The sequence below is a fragment of the Myotis yumanensis genome, unplaced genomic scaffold (assembly GCF_028538775.1).
Source record: "Myotis yumanensis isolate MYYU_CA2020_CCGP unplaced genomic scaffold, mMyoYum1.0.hap1 SCAF_3, whole genome shotgun sequence".
Classification (NCBI taxonomy): domain Eukaryota; kingdom Metazoa; phylum Chordata; class Mammalia; order Chiroptera; family Vespertilionidae; genus Myotis; species Myotis yumanensis.
This window is the reverse complement of record NW_027223754.1, coordinates 211,454,894-211,480,217: the sequence shown is the minus strand read 5'-3', so window position 1 is coordinate 211,480,217 and position 25,324 is coordinate 211,454,894. Positions and strand designations below refer to the sequence as shown.

General features: G+C 48.7%; 1 protein-coding gene across 6 annotated transcripts in view; it reads left to right on the top strand.

Moving 5' to 3' along the window:
- PACSIN2 (protein kinase C and casein kinase substrate in neurons 2) overlaps positions 1–25,324 on the top strand; it is a 114,648-nt gene that overhangs the window by 74,264 nt on the left and 15,060 nt on the right. For 5 of the 6 annotated variants that reach the window (XM_070411254.1, XM_070411255.1, XM_070411249.1 and 2 more), the window contains 2 exons: positions 17,751–17,870; positions 24,562–24,718. In XM_070411254.1, coding sequence (XP_070267355.1) covers positions 17,811–17,870; positions 24,562–24,718 — 217 coding nt within the window. In that variant the 5' untranslated portion in view covers positions 17,751–17,810. Of the gene's footprint in view, positions 1–16,353; positions 16,409–17,750; positions 17,871–24,561; positions 24,719–25,324 lie in introns of all 6 variants that reach the window. The other variant, XM_070411253.1, reaches the window with a different exon arrangement.

Below are 25,324 nucleotides of genomic sequence, written 5' to 3'. Positions count from 1 at the left end.
GTCTCGTGCTCAGCCCCAGGTCTTTCTGCTCCATCTTATAAGATGCATCCCAGAGCCGGGAGGGCAACTAGCATGTCATGTTCCCTAAACGAGGCAGGCTTCCTGCATTAGCTAAGCCAGTCCTTAAGCAGTCTTCAGGGTGGGCGTCATCTTCCTGTTTTATGAGTGGGAACCCAGAGGCACAGAGCAGTAATGGGGTTTGCTTGGGGCACATGGCTTGTAACACCCAAGTGCTGAGTCAGTCCCATGGGGTTCCATTCCTTGCAGTGCTCTCGGGAACACTGTGCAGCCCCTCACAGATACATGGGAATCTCCTCCTCCACATGGAGGTGTGTCTGCAGCAGGCTTCCAGATCTTGTGTTTTTAAACTATTTTTTATTGATTTCAAAAAGGAGGGAACGGGGGGGGAGAGAGAGAGAGAAACATCGATGATGAGAGAGAATCATTGCCTCCTGCATGCCCCACACAGGGGGTGGAGCCCGCAACCTGGGCATGTGCCCAGACCGGGAATGGAACTGTGACCTCCTGGTTCATAGATCAGTGCTCAGCCACTGAGCCATGCCGCCTGGCTCTGTGTTTTTGGGAGATGCGGCTGGTCAGGCTCCCCATGTTCGAGTTGTCCTGCCGTGAGTCCCTTCTTGGGTTGACATTTGTCTGCATGGGCAGCGCTTTCCCCTGCCCAACATCACTGTGTACTTGAGTGATTCTCCTGGGCTTTGGGTAACAAACCAATGGAAATCTCAGTGATTTACGGGATTGAATAATTTATGTTGCAAAAGGTTAAAAAGTTAGGCCTCACAGAGTAAATTTTAAGGGGTCGTTTAAGTACCATCACTTTGTCGAAACTGTTCAACTGCCAGCAAAGCTTTTTCGCAAACAAGTTTTCCTGATGCCCTGACTCCAGACAGACTTGTAGGTGAGGATGTAGAACGTCCAAAACAAGTCTCTGGCATGAGGAAGAGTGGCCGTTTGCACAGGAGAATAATTATTTCATGGGAAGAGGAGAGAAGAGATACAGTGAGGAGGGCAGGGGAAGGGGAATAGGGAGGAGGCCCGTCCTAATCTGATGAGTATGCCCCGGGACTTGGAGGTTTCCTGAGAAATTCATTCCCTGGCTCCATTTCTTCTTTCAGCAGCTGTCACTGCACAGCTGCAGGTACTGTGATAGGCACCAGGGTTTCCCAGGAGCTAACAGCTTCATTGGGGAAATATGGTACCATAGAAGAACTATAAGGAGACAGTGGTGGGCAGAGGGTCACTAGCATGGTGGGGGGTAGGGGAGGCTCCTCAGAGGAGGTGACACTTAAACTAGGCCTTGCAGGATGGGTCTTGCAAGATGGGCCTTGCAGGATGGGTAGGAGTTGACAAGGAAGGGCAGTCTCTGGTAGTAGCATGCAGCATGTGTGGCTGTTCAGGGCCTGGCAGGAGGCTGAGGCTGGCCAGGCAGGTAGGGTAGGCCAGAGTGGAGCCCCATGGCTGAAACCTGTGGATTAAGGGTCTTCTGTAAGTATAGTTAGAGGACATGCAGTGGAGACAAGGTTCCAGGGAGGGCGGTGGGGCGTACTCAAGTGAACGAAGGGAGAAGATGGTCACGTTCCTACAAAATGCCTTAAAAGGTTGTATGTTAATGATAGAAATGATTCTGTGGTTCTTTCCCACACTGAGAGCACAGTCAGTGTAGGGCGCTCTGGGGCCCAGTTATACTTTCTGAATTCAGTTTGGCTTTTATGAAAAGTCTCAAAACAGTTCTTGTTGCATGAGTGTATGTTTCCGTACTCCCATCAAACTCTACAACGTACAAGGTCTTATTCATATCAGGTTGATGGTAAAATTAGAGAAAATTTTCAAAGCTTCTTTTCCTTCTTCTTACTTTCTTTGTCTCACGTTTCTCCGATAGGAAGAAAGCCTGGAAGACTGTCAAAGAACTTGCTGTTCTCATAAGTATTTGAGGAGAACAGTGTGAGTCATTGTAGCTTTTTGCTGGTATTTTAGTATCCGGTTTATTTTTAAGCAGTTCTGTGCAACTGGAGTTTCTTCCATAGTTTCTGTTACCATGGCTCCATAATATTTTCTTAAATCTGCTTATTCATACTTTCACACACTCCAGCATCAAATTTACAATTCCTTAAAGTCAGAGTATCTTATTCATGATATCCAAGAATGCTTTTCCAGCTGCAATAGCTTTTTCTCCAAAATGCATTTTCTCCAAAAGTTAGTTGCTTTTCCCACTGTAGATGCTGGGAAGAGAGCGTTTGGTGCTGTGACGGACGTGTGCAGTGAGCGGGTGGCGGGGCTATTCGGGGGCTTCCCTCCGAGGTCTGAGAGGAGACTAGAGTCATCTGTGTGGAGCCGCTTCCCCTTTAGAGGCCACAGTGAAGCCACAGGATGGGCGGCTGCCACATGTGCTTGGGCAGTGTTGGCATTAGGTGTTTTGGTCCAGACACCCACAGACCCTGGGTTCTTGGTTGTCTCAAGTGTGCCCATGTTTTTGTTCTCTCACTCTTATTTATTTATTCATTTATTTTTGGGCTTGACTGAGACTTCCACTTTGGGACGGTCTCTTGTTTCAAGAATCTGCAGTGAAAAGCAAAGCAATCCCAATCCTGGCAGGCACGGGCGATGCTGCCGGCACTCTCTCCTGGCATTCGGACTTTCAAGGAGAGATGTTTCAGCCTTTCCTTGCTTTGAGAAATGTGTGTGTGTTAAAGGATTGTTCGGGACTTAGAGAAAGTCCCAGAGATAGTTTGTTTCCCATCTCTTATATTGACCTCTCCCATTTTCACGGGTAACCGGGTTCTCCTCTGACACATAAATGTAATATCAGACTAGAGTCTGGGTGTGTGCTTGGGGCTTACCACAGGGGACTCATCTTGGCCAAACATTTTCAGATTCCACTATAAATATAAATGCTGACTGAGCAATGATAGAGCACTTCCTACTACTTGAGAATTTAGAGTATGGTGTAACTGACCGGACCTTTTGTCTGCTAACAGTTGCTGCTACTAACAGGACCCCCTTTTGATCAACAAAAACAAAATGAAACGTGGCTCTGGGTGCTCTGGAGCTGCCCAGGAGGCTCCAGGTGGGAATGTCTTCCGACAGTGACCGCAGAAGCTGACCATTGTAGGAGACTTGACTTTTTAAGAATCACTGAAAAATTATTTCTACTCTCGCCTGAGTAGTCTTTTTTCTTTCCTGGGTAATCCAGGAGATGTCAGTATGCGGCTTCATAAGTGCAGTTGCTAACAAAACATTACTGTAAAGTCATTGCTTTTCTTTGCCATCATTTCATTTATAAAGATCCCAGCATGTATTTGTCACTTTCAGCAAGTTAAAGGGACCTGTTGTGGGTGAGATACCCCAGTGAATTTGCTTTCTAGAGGGAGGGGCAGACTACTTGGGTAAAAAAATCCAGGTAGCCATCTATGTTTTAAAGAAATATACAAAGAGAATAGAAATTAGCAGGGTAGAGGTAGCGGGGGAGGTGAGGAGGGGGAGCTGGATGCAAGAGGATGGTCAGAAAGGCTGGGCCAAATACCATCAGGGGCTGACCATGCACTTACCCCAGAGAAGAGCTTTCCAGGGAGCGGGAACAGCATGCGCAAAAATTCCGAGGCAGAAACGAGTTTAGTGTGTTCCAGAAACAGTGCGGGGGCCATTGTGGCTGGAGCAGATCAGGGCCAGCCAGTGAGGAAGATTGGAAGGGGGCAGCCGGGGGCCAGTCGTGGTGGGACTTACAGCAAAAGGCAGGAGTTAGGGTTTGGCTCTGAGTGCCAGGGGTTGGAGCAGGTAAGTGACACAATGTAAGTATTGAAAAAGGTTGCCCTATGGAGGCCAGAAATTGGAAGTGAGGGTGGATTTTCTGTTCTGCCTAACATTGGGATCTTTTTTTTAAAGCAAACTTATTGACATTTTAGCTTTGAAGTTTTAGAGTTATTAATACCACCTGCATCCCTGGGGATTTGGGATTCTGTGAAGTTTTCTGGGCTCTTTTGGAAGAGAGGTATTGTATGTGTAAATAAATACACTGGTTATTAATAACAATATAACAAAATGATCTCTGTGTGGTCCCGTCAGTTAAAAATATACCTAATCATAGTGTGTACCATAGATCTCAGCCTAGCCAGCAGCTGAAGATGACAAGCTGTGAGAAATTCATCAAGTTTAAACCACATGGGGATTTCTGTGCAGAAATGGGGCACCAGTTCCTCCTTTCTTCATCACTGTTCCTGTTTTAGAGTGGACACCCAGCCCTGCTGTGTAGCCCTCTGAATCCTGCGTGGTCCCACTGACACTGGCCTGTGTCCCTCTCTGACCCCACTTTCACCCCACCCCCCACTCTTCCCTAAAGGTTCTTCTTTCTGGGGTGCCCTGCACCCCTCTACACCTGCCTGATTCCCATCGGTTCCTCAGGAGTCAGCCTGGTGTCCTGGCTGGGAAGCTGCCTGTGCTGGGTGTCCCTCCAGGCTTGCTCAGCACCCTGGTGGGCAAACTACCCCTGAGAAAGAACTTGGAGGGATCATTTGTGGGGTTCAGAGGTAATCTGCCCACTCTTTGGAGGCAGGACTCAGCCATTTGCAGGTGCACTGCTCTCACCTGATACGTCACAGCTCACTGCACCGCACTGTTGTCACCATGCCTACCTACCCTCCCAGCAGCCATTAAGAGGGGGTCTTCAGCCCTCTCCGGTTTTGTTTAGTTGGTAGAGTATCGGCCCTTGGACTGAAAGGCTGCGGGTTTGATTCTGATCAAGGGCACATACCTTGATTGTGGGCTCAATTCCTTGTGCCAGTTGGAGCGTGTGTGGGAGGCAACCAATCGATGTGTCTCTCACATCAATGTTTCTCTCCCTCTGCCTCTCCCCCTCCCTTTCACTCTAAAAATCAATGGAAAAAATATCCTCGGGTGAGGATTAACAAAAAAAGGGGGGGGGGCGTGTCCTTCAGTGAGAAGCCCTGGGACCCAGGGTCAGAGTGCATGAGGCTGTGGTTACTGACAGTCACGCTTCTTTTTACTCCTTTATAAAATGCACATGTTAATTGTTGTCGACTGGGATTTGTATGTGCAGGACTTGTTACCAACACTGGATGTAATTTCTGGGGTGTGGGTGTGCTCAGAAGCAGGGGCTGGCTTCACCGTGGGCCTCTGGGAGTGAGGTCAAGCTTGGACTTCGGGGTCCTGGCGAGGACATCCTTGCAGGGTGGCTGTGAGGCTCCGGTCGGATAGAGGAGGAAAGCACTTTGCAGCCGTGAAGGTCACTGCCAGTGCCCAACGCTTGTAATGACTTGGCTGTAATCGCTCAATTCTCCCAGAAGCTCTTGCCAGTAGGAGGCTTTTTAAAAACATTTTAAGCTCAGAAATCTAAGAGTTTGTTTAATCTCACACTCTGATTTTCCAGTAAAGATAGCAAGGTGCTGAAATGATGCCAAGGTTCCATAGCTCTTTAATGGCAAATTTGGGACCAGCTTCCAAATTTTGGCCCTGAGAGCCCCTTGTAAGAGTAAAAATTGACTTCTGAACCATCGAAAATTGAAGTTTGTTCCATGTAGCTTTACTGATTGTGTTTTTCTGTTTGTTTGTGTTGTGTGAATGTCTGTTTTTGTTGTTGTTGTTTTAATTGTATTCCCAGCAGGGTATACCCAGTGGTTCCCTAAGCCAGACTGATTAACTACCACCATTCTTGTCTCTTGGGGGGAATTAATTGTCTTTAGACAATCACACCATCCCAGGAAGTTTGAAGGACATTTGTCCACCAGGATGTCCATGTGTGGATAGCTTGTGTCAAGGTAGGATTGAATGGATTGAGTCTGAATCCTCTGAAAACTTACACATTAAAGGAATTCTGTATTTAAAAAATTATAAATGTTTATTCACTTGAAGTTTCTTAAAAACAAACAAACAAAACAGCCCACCTGATTTCTGTACCTTCCAAGGGAGAAATTGGAAGCTAGGCTCACTGTCTCCACTCCAGCTCCAGTCTCCTTTTCATGGAACCTCGTTCCTTGCTTTTCCCTTTTCTGCCCATTTCTTGTTCATGTGTAATCTTGCACGTGCTATTGCACCTCCTGAAATATTCTGATTCATCATGTTAAACAAACAGGACCCCCAAAGGCAGCAACATGTTTCTGCCTACGTGTTTTTGGGGTCATTTTTTCTCCCGCACCTCTTAGGTATATTCCCATACTTTCTCATGGGTATGTAATCTGCCTCTTAAATGCAGATCGAGAATGTCAGTTCAAAATCCTGCTTTTTAAACTGTCTGAGAGATTCACGAACTGTCTTTAGAATGCATGCGCCTAGAGCCTCCAGCGAAGTAGCAGGACAGAAATTGGGACGCTGTGTGAACCGTGGCGTGACTGTGACTGGGAAAGACAAGTCTTGATGTTTTACAGCCACTCGAAGTGACAGGAAGACGGGGACAAAGGGGAACTGCTTATGCAATTGGAAAAAGCAGACCCCAGATGGCTTGTTTGCTGTAAGGACAGACTGGAGATGGCAGGGGAAGAAAGGGCGGGCAATGAGGACGCAGGTTGGTGGAACAGAACCCTGGTTGGTTTTGACAGCCCTTGCGTCCCAAAGGTGTAGACATTTGGACTTGACCTGTCAGGGGTTGAAGGAGGAAGCTGAGGAAGCCAGGTGTTACCCGAGGGGGAACGTGCCTGCTTCAGAGCTGGTGCTGTGCTGAGCCCCAGTGCCGCCGGGTTTGATGCTGGGGAGTAGCTTCTCTGGGTTGGTCTGTTTAGAAGAATTTGTTTTTCTTTAACCTTCCCCAACACAATTGTTTTTCCTGCAGGAGGAAGAGGGTTGCTCTGTACTATTGACTAATAAAATCAGATATCCTTTCCCCACTCTTTTTCTTTCCTTTCTGTTCTAAAGCCTGAGCCATGTCTGTTCTCATTGAAATGGTTGTGTCCTAATAGAGTTCCTAAATTCTCCTCTCACCAGCTCCTCCTTCAGTTTGCAGCGGGAAGTTCTGTGCCACCAAGCTCTTGGAATCACTGAAACTGGTAGTTTCAGGAGATGGTTTCCATGGCAACCCCAAGCTCTTTCTGCCCAGAGGTGCTGACTGTTTTTCAATCTCTGGAAGCACTTGAGTGTGCCCACTGCCCATCCTGATGGGTGCTGCTAGAGGACCTTCCCAGGCCTCCGAGGGCTTCCCTGAGGAGGCAGCCTTTAAAACCCAGCACCGAATTCTATGCACCGAAAGGTTGCGGGTTCGATTCCTGGTCAGGGCGCATACAGACTGATTCCACAGATGAAAAAAAAATAGGTTGCCAGTTTGATCTGCAGTTGGGGCATGTATGGGAGGCAACTGATCGATGTGTGTGTTTTTTTCTTGTTTTTGTTTTTTTTCTCTTTCTTTCTCCCCCCCCTCCTTCTCCCTCTCCCTCCCCCTCTCCCTCCTTCCCTCCCTTCCCTCTCTCTAAAATCAATGAGCACATCCCCGGGCAAGGATTTAAAAACAACTGAGCACTGAGCACCTGAAACTAATACTAAATAATATTTATTGGAAACTGTAATTGAAAGTAAAACAATGAAGAATCACTCATCAGGAAAAACAAAACAAAACAAAAAATCAAGCACTTTGCAGTGAACAATCTGTTTGCTGTTGTTGAAGTCAATGCACTACACGATTTTCCAGAGATACAAGTCACTTGATTTGCTGATCTCTATCTCTTCCTTTGAGGAATGTTCACTTTTCCAGATGAAATCACTGGAAACAGAATAGGCTGTGCCAGACATTCGAGCGAGTAGAAAAAGTGTTCCTGTTTTGCTAATGGTGCAAAGCAGTGTATTACCTCAGGCCTTACTCCCTTGAGCACCCAGCATGGGGGAGGTGGCTCGAGCTGGGGAGAAGCAGGGGCCCATCCTTTCTCTTGGGTGCTGATGGGCTGCCAGGCCGAGGCTGGAGGCAGAGCGGACCCAGGACCTGGGGCCCCATGGGGCTGAGCGGCAGAGGGGCTCCCTGTGTGGCTGGTGACAGACAGCTGGGGACTGAGCCACATATCCCCACTATGGTTGCTGAACCCATTTGTGGTTTCGTTTAACGTGTGCAGTAGTGTTTATAAAAGGATTCTAACCGCTAGAGCTGAACCATCTTCACATAAATGCTCCAATTATTTTTGATCTGCGGAACCGTCTCTATAAATAAAAATGACCCAGACTCTTCAGTTCAGCTTCTCCCATCCAGGTCTTTCCCGAGTGACTGCCACAGGTCAGACACGGGATGGGGACTAGAGCAGTGAACACAACAGACAAAACCCCTGCCCTCCCAGAGCTTGTGTTCAGTGGGGGGGCAGTCAGTGAGCAGCACAGTTAAGTAAACAATGTAGCTGTTGGAAGGAAGCTGTGCTTCGGAGAGAAAGCAAAAAGAGAAGGGGCCTGGGTGTGCCCAGGGCGGGATGGGTTGGAGAAGACCTGCCTGAGCTGGGGCTGATACCCGCCTGAGGGGCGAGGGGTGAGGGGCAGCCTGTCTCCTGCTGTGGGCTCCCTGGAGGAAGACCTGGAGCAGAAGAGCAAGTGTGGCTGTGCCTGGCAGTGCCACCAGCAGCAGAGGTCTTAGGCTGGAGCTGGCTGGGGCAGTGGGGAGAGTGGCATGGGAATGAGGGCTGAGAGGAGGTCACTGGTGGGGGTGAGCAGGCGGCTGCACTCTGAGGAGCACTCAGGGTGGCTTTGGCTCTGCTTAAGAGGGGAGACGTGGTCTGACATGTTTTCAGAGGGTCACTATGTTGAGAATAGACGGAAGGGACGAGGAAGCTGGGACAGCTGATCGGAACTGACTGCAGTCGCCCAGAGGAGAGGCAAGGGTGGATCACACACCTCTGGCAGGATCACACTAATTGTTTTGTAATACCGGTGGGATCAGACTGTGTCTGCTGTGCTACCACCCTCTGAGCAGGTGAGGTTCCTGACCGTCAGTCCTTGAAATGTGTGTGGGCAGATGTCCTTTCTCGAAGCTGTGGTGTGGTCATGGGTGCAGAGTGACCCCCCTTCACTTCAGTGCAGGCCATTAATGAAACAAAGTGGAGTCTTTTTGTTAACTAGTTTTTGTATTCTAAAAATATTATTTGCCTATAGTCACAATTTTCAAATAGATGAGAAAGTTACGAGGTGAAATGCTAAAGTCCCCTTCCCACCCCCACAGGACTCCCCAGAGCGAGTCTGAGACCCACTGTGCTACTGGATGAAAAATTCAAGCCTCAAGCGCATATAAGATGTGCTGTTGAAAACCAACCACATGTGCGCACCCTCATTTCATACTTCCTTTACGAGTTGTTGTGATCGGCAGGCTGCTGTGGGTGCCTAATTGTTTTGTAATACCGGTGGGATCAGACTGTGTCTGCTGTGCTACAACCCACTGTTTTCATCTGATGTGTGGGAACATCTCATGTCTGTGCACAGTCCTGCCCACCCCTCCTCTGCTGCTGCGCTCCTCTCCACAGGTGGACTGGCAGTTTTCATTTTTATTTTGTTGATCCTCATCTGTTGATTTTTAGAGAGGGTGGAAGGGAAGAGAGAGGAGGGGGTAGAGAGAGAGAAACATAGATGTGGGAGAGACACATCGATTGACCAGGGCTGGGGATCAAACCTGCAACCCAGGTACATGCCCTTGACCGGGAATCGAACATGAGACCCTTTGGTGTGCAGGTTGGCTCTAACCACTGAGCACGCCAGCCAGGGCCAGTTTTCATTCTTGATGGACAGGGAAGTGGTTTTCAGTGTGTATATTTTGTTGCCTCCATGAATACCTACATTTAACTCTTGGGTGAGTTTGTCTGTGGCATAAAGTTTTAGAAGAAATAGTTGGGTCAAAGGCTATAGGTATTTTCTTTGTTAAATCTGTCACACATTGAGAAGCCTGTAACAGCACGTAAGGGCAAGCATGAAATGAGGGTGCATCCATGTGCTTGGTTTTCAGCAGCATATCTTTTTTTTTAATCCTCAGCCGAGGATACATTTATTGATGAGAGAGAGAGAAGCATTGATATGAGAGAGAAACATTGATCAGTTGCCTCCTGTATATGCCAACAAACCCGTGACTGAGGTATGTGCCCTGACCAGGAATGGAACCGGCATCTTTTTGGTGTATGGGATGACATTCCAACCAACTGAGCCACCTGGCCAGGGCCAACAGCATATCTTATAAGCACTTGAGGCTTGAATTTTGCACCTGGTAGCACAGATAACAGAATCTGAGTTACCATGCAGCTTACCAATAAGCTGCAGAGTCTTCAGGGCCACCTCAGGACAGGCCCAGCACTCCTCTGGGACGTTGGCTGTTGCCCCTCTGCCCACTTGCTATCCACCTGGGATCCACAAGCCCCTCCCTTCTGTTTTCCCTCCATTTCGTGTCAGTCTGCCTGAGGATGTCAGCCCCGGGTGGGCAGGGACCTTGTCTGTCATGTTAGTGACTTAGAGAAGTACCCAGCACATAGTAGGTACTCAAACATGTGTTTGTAGAATGAATGGGTAAATATGTCCTTACTTAAGGAATGATCCTCCCCTAACTCTGGGCCAAACAGTGACTTAGAAGGAATTATAGTCATTTCCCAATTAATGACGAATTTTCCACCCTAATATAGTCAATAATATTATAATAATTATATGATGCCGGGTGGGTACTAGACTTATCAGGGATTACTTTGTAAGTTATATAAATGTCTAACCATTGTGCTGTACACCTGAAATTAATATGAAATTGAATGTCAACTGTAACTGAAAGAAAAAAGCCTTTCAACTTGTTAAGAATTAAATAAAAGAATTTCCCACCCTGGATAATGAATTTGAAGAAACAAACCAGCTCCGAGTCCTGCAGGGCAGCACAGAGCCTGGCAGCGTTGTGTGTGGGGCAGCTTCGAGGACACCTTCCTGACGCGCTGCCTCTGCGGTGACAGAGGACTAGAGCGGGCTTTCTCCGGAGGCTGACTGAGGGCGCGAGCAACGGCTCCTTCGCTAGGAATGTCCTTGCTTTGTAGTAATAGCCTCTTGGCCCAACAGCCTGTTCTGTTGTTTTTCTTTTTTGGAACAAATTAAGGGCATTCAGAAGGAGCTAGATGTACTTATGTAACTTGTACCTTTTGTTTACTGGATACCTGTTATCAGGCTCAGCGGGGAGGAAGGAGGTTGTGCTGCTCCCAGCCTGGGCCAAGGGCACCCTCGGCCACCCCCATTAGCCTCTGAGACTCAGCGAGTCATTTTAGGAGTGGCTCTGACTCACCAGTGTTTAGATACGTCAGTGGCAGAAGTCAGTGGAATCAGAGAGCTGGACCCTGTCTCCTCTTAGAACATGTATTCAGCAGACATTGATGGAGGGCCTGCCATGTGCCAGGATCACGTGGAGGAGCGCCGGTGTGTTTTCAGGAGTGGCAGGCGAGGTGATGATTTGTACATCTTTGTACTTTGATTGTCTTGCTGTCAAGCTTGCTGCTTCTACAGCCTCTGATGGGCAGACAAGGTTCAGACGGAAGCACATAGTCCCTGTCCCACGAGCAACTGAATTTAAGGTCTCCAAGGGTCTAAGCATGCGCAGGAGTCTCCCACAGGAGCACTTATGTGTAGCATTTGTTCAGAGTTCATAGAGCTCACTCAGCATTATATTTGAGTATTGGGTTTCAGTTTCTCTAGGAAGAAACAACCAGCCCTAACCGGTTTGGCTCAGTGGATAGAGCATCAGCCTGCGGACTGAAGGGTCCCAGGTTCGATTCCTGTCAAGGGCATGTACCTTGGTTGCGGGCACATCCCCAGTAGGAAGTGTGCAGGAGGCAGCTGATCGATGTTTCTCTCTCATCAATGTTTCTAACTATCCCTCTCCCGTCCTCTCTGTAAAAAGTCAATAAAATATATTTTAAAAAAGAAAAAGAGAAGCAACCAGTCACTTACTAGGTAGTGGACAGGCTGAAATACACTGAAGTGGCAGTCTGTCCTGTCCTCGGAAAGAGCAGTTCTGGCTCACCTGTCCCTTATCATCCCGGAGCCATTCCTAGTTCAGGAGGGAGGGAGCGCCGGTGATGACCTTGCCTTTCAGAGGACAGGCTCTCAGGATGGCTGACTGAGTCCACAGGGGTGGAGCCCAGATGCCACACTGTCTTCCCAGGAACGTCACCGCCCGTGGAGAAGTACCTAGTTAATTATTAAATGCACATTTATGGGTTTGGCTTTGATAAGTACATCTCAGGAACACTCAGTACCATTTGGCAGTACAGACCAGAGTTTCACAGCATGGGCACAGCCTTGGTGAGGGGCAGGTTTGGCTCAGACCCTAGCAGAGCGGGGGAAGCAGGACCAAGAAGTTTACCCGGTCAGATCTCCTTTTGAAGGAATGGGCCTGAAGGTTCTCTCTTGTTGCCCTCAGAAGCCTTGGTTTCCCCAACTTTATCAGTGGGTGCTAAAGCCAGATTCACATTTCTGCAAGAAAAAAATTCGAGTAATATTCCCTGACAGGCCCAGGGCCTTTGGGGATATTTGGGCAGCGATATTACCTTCCCTGAGGGAGCAGCCTCCCAGCCAAGCAGGGTTCCCAGGTCTGGGAGTGACGGGGCTGGTCATGCAGTGTCCTGCTGGAGTCGGCATCATGAAGCCAGACGCCTGGGTGGAATCCCAGCTTAGCATTTACTAGAGGCCCGATGCACGAAATCTGTGCAAGAGTAGGCCTTCCTTCCCCTGGCTGCTGGCACCGGCTTCCCTCTGGCACCTGGGACCTGGGCTTCCCTCGCAGCCCTGGCTTTGTCCAGAAGGTCATTCGGAAGGACATTTAGTCTAATTAGCATATTATGCTTTTATTTTAATAGATAGATGAGCTGCAAGCTCTTAATTTGAATCATTGCACTCAGTTGCCTCCCTGTAAAATGAGGACAATAATACATTTTTACAGGGGTTTTAAGGAGCAAAAATGATATATTTAAAGCTCACCTAGACCACCTATTGATGATAAGAGATGCTTGGTACCTAGGGGCTGCTTTGATGTTGCTTTATTCCCACCCTGAGCTCCCAGGTGGAACAGCAGAACCATGCGTGGTTGAAGCAGGCATTCTTGATTTGACACAAACATGGACAACTTTGGCCAAGAACCTTCTTGGTTTCCCTGTAGGGTTGAGCATGGCTCCTGGGTGTGGCCTGGTCTGCAGCTGGTTCCCACTCGGTTACCGCACTCAAGTGAGTGCCCGTATATGAGAACAGAGTGCCAGTGTTTGGACTTCAGGGGCTTTGTCCAAGAAGTTCATTTGCTCTTTGTAGGCTGTGTCCTATGCCCTCTCCTCTTACCTGAGAGTTATTTTTCTGCAGCTCTAGGCCCCCCAGGTCACACGTGTCCACCTCACCCCGCCCTCTACTTTAAGGAGGGAATAGGTGATGTCTGAAAACAGCTGTGAGGAAGGAAAATACATTGTGTTGTCTTCCCGTGATAGGACCATGGATAATCCATCCTTCTTCCTGTCCTTCCTTTCTCTGCCAAACTCTCTTTGAGTTCTCTATGGAAAAATAGATTTTTTTAGATTACAATTTTCTAGGTTACAAATACAGAAGAAAAAAAAAAAGAATGCCCAATTTAGTACATTAAGACCCCTTAACATTGGATATTGCCATTTTTCTTGCCTTATGTAGAGCAGGCATTCTGAGGTCTTATTTTGATTGTCATCAAGCATTTTCACATCAATCAATTTCATTTTATGTACGTTATTAAAAGGGCAAAGAATATTTTTTCTGTTTGTATTTGACAAAGTTAACATTTGGGACTTCCTGATTCCCACTAATCTAGTCCAGTTTCATTGTTTTCCAGTTTTATTTAAAAAGAATTTGAGGTCTAGCCCGTGGTCTATCTGTATTCCCAGCACGATCTCAGTTTTTGAAACTTAGATCTTGAATGAGTGAGGCTCACCAAGTGCAGCTGATAATGGCAGGTCTTCCTCTCTTTCCAATTTTTGTCGCATGATGTTTTATGGGTTCTTTCCCTTCCAGTCCCTTCCTGAACCCAACTGTGGCTGGTGTGACTCAGGTCTTATGGGCCCAGTAATAGTGGTTGATCATTGTGCCATATTGAGTCAGTGGTATCAGTCAAATCCTGGCCATAAATGAACAGATCTAACTATACATTGTGGAGGACATTTTTTGTTTGAGCCCTAAAGGCTGACAGCTGATTCTCTTACTTTTGTAAAATCACCAACCATGGATTTCCAGGGGCAGATGAGATTCCTTGGCTTCCCTTTGACCCATCTTGATCCCCTCCTCCCCTTACAGATAGGAGGCCCCTCTCTTGTGTACTTAAACAGAGCCCATCTCCCTGTAAGTCTCACTCCAGCTTTTCCCATGCCCCGTTCATGAAAGGATTCATTCTTGCTCCCTTGATATTTTCACAGCATTTTATTCATTATACCTATGAACTTATTTAATTACTAGAGGCTTGGTGCACGAATTCATGCACAGGTGTTGTCCGGCTGGCTTGCCCCAATGAGGGCCCATCGGGCCAGGCCAGCAGGGGGTGGGCAGTTGGCCCTGCCCCCAATCAGGGTGTTGGGGGCCAATCAGGGGCCAGGCCAGCTGGGCCGATCAGGGCCCGGATCATGCTGGTTGGCTGCCGCAGGGCACACCATAGCCACTGGTCGTTCGGTTGTTCCGCCATTCCAGTTGCTGGGCTTTTATATATATAGATCTGCAATGTAGTATAATAGGAAAAACTTGAACTTTAGAATCACAGAACCTGGTTTTGATTCTTGATCTCACCATTTATAATCTTAAGCAAGTTACTTGATCTTTAGTTTCTCATCTGTGGAAAGGAAATAAAAATACCTACCTCATGGGACTGTTAATGAAAAATAAATGAGGTTGTTGAATATAGGTAACATTGTGCTTCAAAGGATGCTTAACACGTTAAGTGCCATGTGAGTCGCTGGTGACTGACACTATACTTTCCGTCCGGACCTCGTCAGTCACTGGTGACTGACAGTATACTTTTCGTTCAGGCCACTGTTGACTGATGATATACAATTTTAAAAATTATGTTCTTCTATTAATTAATAAATCTTGTGCAGAACTGATCTTCCATTAGTATCTAAACCGTGGCTGAACCCAGGCAGAAAGGAATTCCTCTGAGCTTTTCTCCATCCAGAGCAGGTGCCCTTCCTCCCTGTAACTGCTCCCTGGAGCTGGCCCGACAGCCAGCCAGCCGCTTGATTGGACCACTTTGAGACTTGCCTGAGCCAAACGCCCAGATATTCCCTGAGGAGCCTGGAGCAGAGACCAGGTGTGCTGGGTAGACGACTTTCTGCTGCTGCAAATGCAGGCTGGGTGCTTCAAGGAGGGCTCTGACTCAGAGCACAGGATTCTATGGAAAAGGGGATGCTATGAAACAAGGTGGTACGATGGCCCAGGCAGGTGGCCTGTCAGGCCTTTGTGGTAGCCCTGTGGTTGATGCCACACTGCCCCTGTGATGACAGAGCAGAGATTCAGTCAGCGTGCTGTCAGTACGAGTGTGTGGGTGGCAACGATATGACTGCCTAGTTATACTTGCGTGCATTATAGCTGTGGCTTTGAAGTACCATAATCTGTCTTTGAATTCATTGGGCACAGAGTGCTGTGTTTACCTTTGGAAGCTCCACCAGATTAAACCCTCTTAACTAGCAAGTAGATCTGAGGTTATAGATCTTCTTTAAATCGGAGACATGATGTTACCTTAGCAAACAGGCAGAGTTGGTGTCAAATGCTGGTCTCTATCATTCATTACTTGGGCGAACCTTGGGCAAGTTACTTCTCCAAGCATCAGTTTTTTCAACTGTAAAGTATAGACCAGTGATGGTGGACCTTTTGAGCTCGGCGTGTCAGCATTTTGAAAAACCCTAACTTAACTCTGGTGCCATGTCACATGTAGAAATTTTTTGATATTTGCAACCATAGTAAAACAAAGATTTATATTTTTGATATTTATTGTATATATTTAAATGCCATTTAACAAAGAAAAATCAACCAAAAAAATGAGTTCACGTGTCACCTCTGACACGCGTGGCATAGGTTCGCCATCACTGGTATAGACCAAAGTAATGCTAGTAATACTAATAACAGTTACTATCCTATATAATAAAAGGCCAATATGCAAATTGTCCCCTTGACCAGAAGTTTGACCAGGGGGCGGGGTCGGCCGGCTAGCTAACCCCCCCCCCCCCCCCCCCCCCGCCGCCCCCACTGGCCGGACCCCACCTGTGTACAAATTCATGCACCAGGCCTCTAGTTGAATAATAATCACATTATTATTTACTATGTCCATAGTACTTACTATGGGCCATGTATTGTTTCTAAGCCCTTGTATGTGTTGCCTCATCTGACCCTCTCAGCAGTTCTGATTTACTTATTGTCTGTCTTTTGCAGATAAAGCCGTTGAGGCGTAGAGAGGTCGGGTAACTTGCCCTCTGCTGCCCAGACAGTGAGTAATGGATTTAGGATTGGAGCCCAGGAAGCCTGACTCTAGAGCCTGTATTCCTTACTGTGGCTCTAGACCAGCGCTTCTCAACCTTCCTGATGCCGCGGCCCTTTAATACAGTTCCTCATGTTGTGGTGACCCCCCAACCACAAAATAATTGTTGTTGCTACTTCATAACTAATTTTGCTACTGTTATGAATCGTAATGTAAATATCTGATATGCAGGATGTATTTTCACTGTTACAAATTGAATATAATTAAAGCATAGTGATTAATCACAAAAACAATATGTAATTATATATGTGTTTTCCGATGGTCTTAGGCGACCCCTGTGAAAGGGTCGTTCGACCCCCAAAGGGGTTGTGACCCACAGGTTGAGAACCGCTGCTCTAGACTATCTCACAGAGAATCATGAGGATTAGATGTGATAACATAAGTAAAGGACCTAGAACAAACCAAGCCTTGCGCCTGCAGGTGTAGCAGTGTAGGGCATTCTGCCTGCCCACCCCACCTGCTCCCTGCTGTCACGAAGCTGAGGCTTTGAATCCTGACTCTGTGGTTAGAGTTTTGGATCTGGCTGTGTGATCTGAACACAGGGTGATGGAAAGGAAGGTGGTGTCTCATCCCTGGGGACAGGTCATTCCATCGCAGTGGTCTGTGCTTCCGAGTGTGCTTCAGCTTCTTCCCTCCAGCAGGGGAGCAACTGCCCCTTGACCCTTGCTGGGTTGAGAACACTGCATCTGCACTCAGGCACGGTCACTTTCGCTTGTTCGTCTTTACTCTGTGTAGCTGACCCTCACACAGATGGTGTCCAAAGAAATTGGTCTGAATTTGGGGTTTCAGTGGCTGAGATGAGTCAGCCCTGGGTGGGGGAGGACAGTGCCTGGCACAGTCAGAATGTGCTGGAACCCTGTGCAGAGTGGAGAGTCATGTCAAAGGTGGGATTATTTCCACTCACACTTTACCCATCCTCTCCGCTGGATGGCTAGGGCAGGCTGGGACAGAGTGAGCCCAGAGATGCAAGGGCTCCGCCCTCATTTGCTGCTCTCCTCATGTGTTCTGTGTCTCGTTCTCCAAGGGATGAGCAAGAGTGTTTAGTGAAGGCATCAATCTGTTGATCTCAGAACACAAACTGTTCTGAAAGCTCTTCTAGCTCTCCAGCAGGATGTTGAGGAGGTTTACTTGTTAATGTGAAATACACATGAGTTTATGGACCTTCTCCCAACTAAAGGAAACATTTTAGACTGTTTTGTATGCAGGCAATGCTGGAAATGGAAATCTTCAATGGGGATGGCTTGCTTTTACCTTGGGAGTTCAAAATCACAATGATATGTTTTTCTTGTAGGTTTGTCTTCCGATTTGGAGTGTCTGCAGTTGACCTGCTGCTCCCTCACCCTTCAGAGAGATGTCTGTCACTTATGATGATTCCGTTGGAGTAGAAGTGTCCAGCGACAGCTTCTGGGAGGTAATGCCCAGGCTTTCCCCCCATGGTACAGAAATCAGGCTGATGCCTGCCTGCCAGGACTGTGTGTAGGGGGTGGGGTGGGGGTAGGGGGGTAAACATACCCCCAAACCAGCCAGGCATTTGTGGTCAGATTTGGATGGCAACAGGATGGCTAAGCTGTCAGTGAAGCTGCCTTGCTGGAAAAGTCAGGTGCTTTAGAGGTCTTGTCAGTTTGTCCATTCTCTGATCTTCCTTTTCATGTTCAACCATGTATGACTTAGAGTGAGATATACAAATCACTGGGCTTAGCCTGAAAGGCAGTTTTGCGTAGAAAAACAGACGGCGGTGATGTGATATGCTGGCCAGTGCAGGCAAATGGCCAGAGGGCTAAACACACTGCCCTGAAGCTGGTTGGAGCATCTTCCTGTCTGTCTGAGCCTATGAGGAACTCCCTTCCTGATTAGATTATTTTGTGGTTTTGGTAGTCATACTTTTCCTGCCTGCTGTTTGAAGGAAAGTCCTTTTTTGATCAAATTTTATTCTCATGGTAAAACCCCTGTAACTTTCCCTGTAGCCATGGGTTTCATGGAAAGAGCACTGGCTTTGCAGTTGAAAAGATCTAGGTTCTGCCCTAGCTGGTTTGGCTCAGTGGATAGAGCGTCGGCCTGTGGACTGAAGGGTCCCAGTTTCGATCCCTGTCAAGGGCACATGCCTGGGTTGCGGGCTCGATCCCCAGTTAGGGGATATGCAGGAGGCAGCCCATCAATGATTCTCTCTCATCATTGATGTTTCTATCTCTCTCCCTCTCCCTTCCTTTCTGAAGTCAATAAAAATATATTTAAAATATATATATTTTTTAAAAAATGAAAATATCTAGGTTTGATCCTAGCTGTGCCCTTACTAGCTGTGTGACCTTGGGCAAGTTGCTTGACACTATGAGCCTCAGGCTTTTCATCTGTAAAGAGGGGATGATACTGGCCTTTGAGGGAGGCAGCCAGGATGAAGTGAGAATGCAGACATTGGCTGCCACGTGGGTGCTTTTCTGACCCTGGAGGCTCTAGTGGTGCAGAAGGTGAGGATGATGGCCTGGGTCTCACTGGGCATGAGCACAAAGGAGTTGTATAAACTTAGAATAATTAAGTGTATAATTTTGTCTGACATCAAATACCATCTGATATTATAGACTAATAGATAAGTGATCACAGGTGGCCAAGTTTAGAAAAGATGGGCCAGGAGCTCAAACTTTTATCCACACTTTTCTTTCCTATGTATTGGGGAAAAGCTCAATATTAACTTTTAGCTGAATACTTCATTTTATTAAAAGTATGTGTTTATTGATCACCTACTGTGTGGTAGGCCCAACAAGGAATGTGGCAGTCTGAGTCCCTACCCTCAAGGAGGGTAGCTGGCTTTCGTGGGATCAGAGTAAATGAAATAGCACAGGGGTGCCAGTGCCCTCTGTCCCTGCCCCGTAGGTGATAGCACCTTCCTGGAGGGTATCTGGGCCAGAGCTCAAATTTCAGTAGCCAGAGAGGCACATATTCTGAGGGAACATTTCTTAGAAGGCAGAACATTTCTGACAGGGGCGACGACAGAGTCACGGGTGTGTCCCGGCCTGTGGGCAGCAGCGGCTTCCTGGCATTGTCAGGTGCACTCCCACTGCCTAGGGGACGTTGATGGTGAAACTGGATGGAGCTGTGTTAGAACTGGAGGTCACAGGATGCAGTTGGTGGTGCCTGTGGAACAGTGCTGGAATTCAGGCTGCCCCTCTGCCCCCTGTTCGCAGACAGGCCGGCCCCGCGTGCTGGCCCCAGGAAGGCTGTGCAGCTTAGAAGGACACTGAGGAGCCAGTGGTGGCTGTGCAGACTTCCTGGGAGCTCCTGGTGGGCTGGCCTTTAGAAATGCAAGTCCACGTGATTCTTACCACTGAGCCAAACGATAGACAGAATCCTTTCGAGCAATGGTTCTCAACCTTCTGGCCCTTTAAATACAGTTCCTCATGTTGTGACCCAACCATAAAATTATTTTCGTTGCTACTTCATAACTGTAATGTTGCTACTGTTATGAATCGTAATGTAAATATCTGATATGCAGGATGGTCTTAGGCGACCCCTGTGAAAGGGTCGTTTGACCACCAAAGGGGTCGAGACCCACAGGTTGAGAACCGCTGCTTTAGAGTCTTGGGGAAAATTTTTTTCCTAATGGAATGACATTGCTTCTGGTATTAATCAGTACCTGCCTTGAGCTAGGTGGCGATGCGGAGGGGATGGAGCACACACAAGGCCTTCAAGAGAGACCGACACAGGCAGCGGGGCAGGTTGACACACGTGCTCTGAAGCCAGGTGACCTGGGTTTGACTCCCAGTCTTGTCACTTCACATGTATGTGGCTTTGGGCAAGTTGCTAATTTGTCTTTGCCTCAATTTCCCAATCTGTAGAGTGGGAGTGATGCTGATACCCACATCCTAGCATATGTGAGGGTTAAGGGAATGGGAACATGTAAAGTGGTGTCAGATGTCGGGACAGGTTCTGGCTGGGAGCCCTGGCCTCTGCTGTGGCGATGCGGTCTCAGCACACGGCATGCCTGTTCCTGCAGCCGCGTTTGGCAGCATCACTGTAATGACCCAGTTGATGACAGAAAGCGCCTGGGAAAATGAAGTAACTAAATGCAGTGCTATTACAGAAGCCTGCAGCTGCTTGGTTAAAAAAAAAAGAAAGAAAGGTGAAAGTTGCCAGAATATGTTATCAGCATATATTAAATCCAGTAGTTTTAACAAGCCATTGATTTAAGCTCTTAGGCTCCCATCTAATTCTTAGCTGTCATACTGTCGGTAGACAAGAACATCTGCTTTTGCCTGAAGAAAGCAAAGACAAATGGGTTTATTGTCTCAGCAGGCTCTGTCCACTCCACTCGGCACAGCTGGCTTGCCCTTGAACGTGCCTCCAGGTGTGGAGGGAGCAGTGTGCTTAGGCCTCAGGGTTGCAGGTTATAGGGCATGAGTGTTCTGAGGGTAAAATAAAGGTCATCTTGAGCAAGCAGTTTTAGTAGTTTTCAGGTTTGGGGTTCCTGATAGCCTCACCAGCACATGGCGGGATCAGGGACAGGGCCTGCATGCTACCTGACAGTCCTGACCTCTGTGGTCTTCCCTGAATCTGTTGGAAGCACACACGTGACCTGATACCAACCATTAAATCTTGGCTCTATGCCTTCTCTGCTCTCGGCCTGCGAAAGGCTCTGTAAGGTGGGCTCTGCCTCCTGGCTGCATGATCATGGGTGACTTCACTTCTTCAAACCAGTTTCCTTTTCTGTAAAATGGAAACATAAGCAGCACCCGCTGCCTAGGATTGTGACAGATTCGATGATGTGGCTCCTGTGGCGCTGTCAGCACCCCGCCCGGCTCGGTGTGGACAGGCCCTATTATGATGCTGCTGCTGGGGAGAGACCGTGCGGCACCTGCTGCCAGGAGGCCTGCAGCCCAGCACGGCAGGGAGCTAACATGCACGATCGTTACCTGTGCGGGACCAGCTGCGACTGCGGGCCATGGGGGCAGTGTTCGGAAGGGCCCTCGTGGCCCCCGGGTGGACCAGCCAGCAGGAGTCCGGGCCGGGGAGTTGGTCTCGCCTGCGTGCAAGTGCAGGCGATGCAGGTGCTCTGCACTGGTGGTCCGGCTGGGACAGCAGGCAGCAGGGAAGCTGCCCTGGGGAAGCTGAGCTGAGCCTTGCAGAGCTGAAACTGGGGCAGGTAGGATGGGACACTCCATCAACAGCCGTCTGCTCCCCTTTCCTCCCCCTGCCTTTGGCACTCAGTCCCCGCCCCTTTCTAACGTTATCCTTGTGTTAGCTCTCCTCTCACAGCTGCGCCCCAGTCTCAGGAGGCACTCTCACACCTTCCTCCAGGAGCTGCACCCTCCCGAAGCCCACCAGGCCTGAGCACAGCACCCTTCAGGGTGAAGGCCCGCCCTGGAGATTTCTCACTGTCTGACCCCACCTCCCACCGCACCCGCTGCACTTGACCCCTGGCCAAGTCTCTGCTCATTGCCCTGCGTTCTGTGTTCCGTGTTCCATTCCTGGTGGACGTCTCACAGTGCCCCAGGTCTCCATGCTGTCACAGCTTGTCACAAATGAAACGCTTTGTTCACTTTGCCAGCACTGTTCTCTGCCTGGAATCCTTTCCCTCGCCTCTCCATCAATGTGGCCAGCCTCCTACTTGCCCATTAATGTGCCAGCCTCCTTGAAAGTCCTTGAAAGTTCAGCTCGGATGTTGCCTTCAGTATACCGCCCCGCCCCGCCCCGCCCTCAGCCAGGCAGTACTGAAGCAAGAGGACGAGCATTGTGGTCCTGTGCCCAGGCACACGCGTGTTGAGCATCTGTCTTTAGTGTCTTGATATCTGAGGGGTGAGCCTGAATGTAGATGGACTTAGGGACATAGATGGCTTTGCAGTGCCTGTCACCTTGAGCACTCCTTTCTCCCCGTGGCCCAGCAGTGGTCACAGTGCCGGCACTTAAACATACAACACGTGCTTCTGGAAACATCCTTCCTGAACTCCTTGCTGCTTTTCAGATTTCAAGAGTAGTTATTTAAATACAGGGTGGGGCAAAAGTAGGTTTACAGTTTGAATGGAAAATAGTACAATAATTAATAAATAATAATACAAGGATAAGAATAAGCTGTATTTCACATACTTACAACTGTCAACCTACTTTCCTCACCTTGTATGTGCTGATGGGTTGTACCAACATGGACCTTGTTAAGAAACATCCTTTTCTTTTCTGTAAATCTTTCTACAAGGGTTTTGAAAGTCAGAGATGGGCAGGTTTCTGGAGAGCCGACATGTTTTGATGTTGGTGACCAGTTTGAATATTGTTGGTGACGGGATGAAAGCCAGCTCTCGTGGTGGCTGCCTGGGGACTGTCAGGTACGCACGGGCCGTGATGCTCTCAGCTCTCCTGGCCACCAGCTCAGCGACACTGACTTGGGTTTTGTTGGTGATTTTTTTCACCTTGCTGTAAATTTCAAAATGACAACAAGGCCCTCTTTCAATGGGAAGTGAACATGTGATGTCACTTCCAACTGGTTGTGAAATGCTCGCTTTCGCCTTCCTAAAAAGGGGCTGCTGAAGGGTAGGTCTGAAAGCTCGGGTTCAGCCTGTGTGTGTTGGCGAGCTGCTCACCTGCTTCCCTGACTGAGGGCTGACAGCCAGGCAGGCCTGGGCTGGGGGACTGTGGGGGGAAATAATACAATAATTAATAAACAATAACACAAGTGCCTGGTGTAAATCTCAGTGGCCTCTGGGGAAGGCTGCCAGGCCACCTGACTTCCAGGGCTTCTGGCCCCATGGGAGCGCGACATCTCAGTCCCTCCCCTCATTGCCCATCTCCATGCAGGCCTGCGTTCTGTGCCTTCCCAGGCTCCTCCCGCCACGCCTCAGAACCCCTTCTTCACCCGGTTAGCCAGGCTCGGGGTAGGAGAGGCGCTGGTAGCCGCACTGTGCATAAATCAGAAGTGAACAGCAGTGCCGCTGGTCTCTGCAGCCTGAGGACCGTACCCTTTTCTGCAGGAGTGGGACCCTGTTCTCCAGGAGCTTCCAGATTCACTCTCAGCAGGGGTGAAGTACGAGCATGATCAGCCAGACAGAGACTTAGAAATGCTATAACTGGCAGAAGGTTGGCTGGGGTTTTTGAAGACAGGGAGAAAGGGGTTGAAAATACAATACATGGTTTTTCTGCCCCATTTTCTCCAGGAACCAGGTATTTCTGGTGTCCAGGATGAGCTACGCAGTGCCCTTTCAAGCCAGCAGCTCAAAGAATGAAACATTGAACACCTGATTATCCCTCCAAATTAGCCACTAGAATTTTCTCAATTATCCGTTTATTATTTACAATTTAGATGAGCTAGTCTCTCCTTTAACATATGAGAAAAAGTGACCAAAGCTCACCTTAGTCCTTGTCCAAGCAGAGAAGGGTCTGCAACTGTGGGATCTTGGCAAACGATGCGACTTCTCTAAGCCTTGGTCTCTTCATCTTAAAGCGGGGACAGTTATTCCTGCTTGTTACGGTGGTGGCAGTATTTGGAGGTGTAGTACACCTATTGTGGTGTTTGGCACATAGTAGGTGCTCAGTAAGTGGGAAATAGTGTTGATTGCTATGATGGGAGGCAATAATAATCCGGCAAGTGATGACAACAAGGCAGAAGACACCTGTTTATACCCATGATGATCAAAGGCCTTTAGCCAAAAATCTGTAATGTAAGATCATTTTACTATGAGTTACTAAAACATTATTATTATTTTAAATCTCTCCAGTTAGTCATCACCTACTCTGGAAAGCTCTCCCTGGCCCCTCAGTCTACATAAGATGCCCCCCCCCCCAGGTGCCTTAAGCCCCTCACTTCCCTCCATCATAGCCATCCCTGAGCTGGTCTGTCTCCCTCCCTGACCCATAGGCCAGAGCAGGGACACTGGCCACGTGGACATTGAGAAGCTTCGAATGGCTGTTTTGTATGTTCCTGCTGGTTAAGTGAAAGCGGGAGCTTGTCATCTAATGATGTGGGGATGCCTTTCAAATGGGAGCGGGATGGGCCTTGGGGAGCCTGGTCGGCATGGAGGCTGCTGGAACAGCAGTGAGGGCCAGGCTATCCTACTCCCAGAGGCTCTGGCAGGTGGGCTGCTGCCCAGAACCCCAAGCCTCCCAGCGTGCTTGCTTCTGTCTCCTAGGTCGGCAACTACAAGCGGACCGTGAAGCGCATCGACGATGGCCACCGCCTGTGCAGCGACCTCATGAACTGCCTGCATGAGCGGGCGCGCATCGAGAAGGCGTATGCGCAGCAGCTCACCGAGTGGGCCCGGCGCTGGAGGCAGCTCGTGGAGAAGGGTAGGGAGGCCCCTGCCCAGGACAGCTCTGGGCAAATCGGTGACCTCTCTGCGCCGGTTTCCTCTTATAAGAAAGTGGGCAGGAGTGCGTCTTGCAGTTCTGGGGCTGTGATTCCTTTGGGAGAGCAGCAGGGTGCTGTCCCCCAGCAGCAGAGGCTGCCTGAGATTTCCTCTCCTCACGGCAGGACTGCTCTGGGGAGAGCATCTGAGTCTCCCACGGATGCTGCACTTGCCAGTTTAACGCAGAACAGCTCCCAGGGGCCCACACTTGAGAAAACTCCCTTCCGAGCAGAAGCCTGGCCACTCAGCACCGAGCTTCTGGCCCTGAGAGCTGTTGAGGTGTGAGCCCGGCCATGGAGTGAGTCAGGCGGGGCTGGATAGTGACATCCAGCAGGGCTTCAGTTTTGAATTTTATTTATTTATTTATTTTTAAATATGTATTTCTTTATTGATTTCAGAGAGGAAGGGAGAGGGAGAGAGAGATAGAAACATCAATGATGAGAGAGAATCATTGATTGGCCGCCTCCTGCACGCCCCCTACTGGGGACCGAGCCCACAACCCAGACATGTGCCTTTGGCCGGAATCGAACCCGGGACCCTTCAGTCC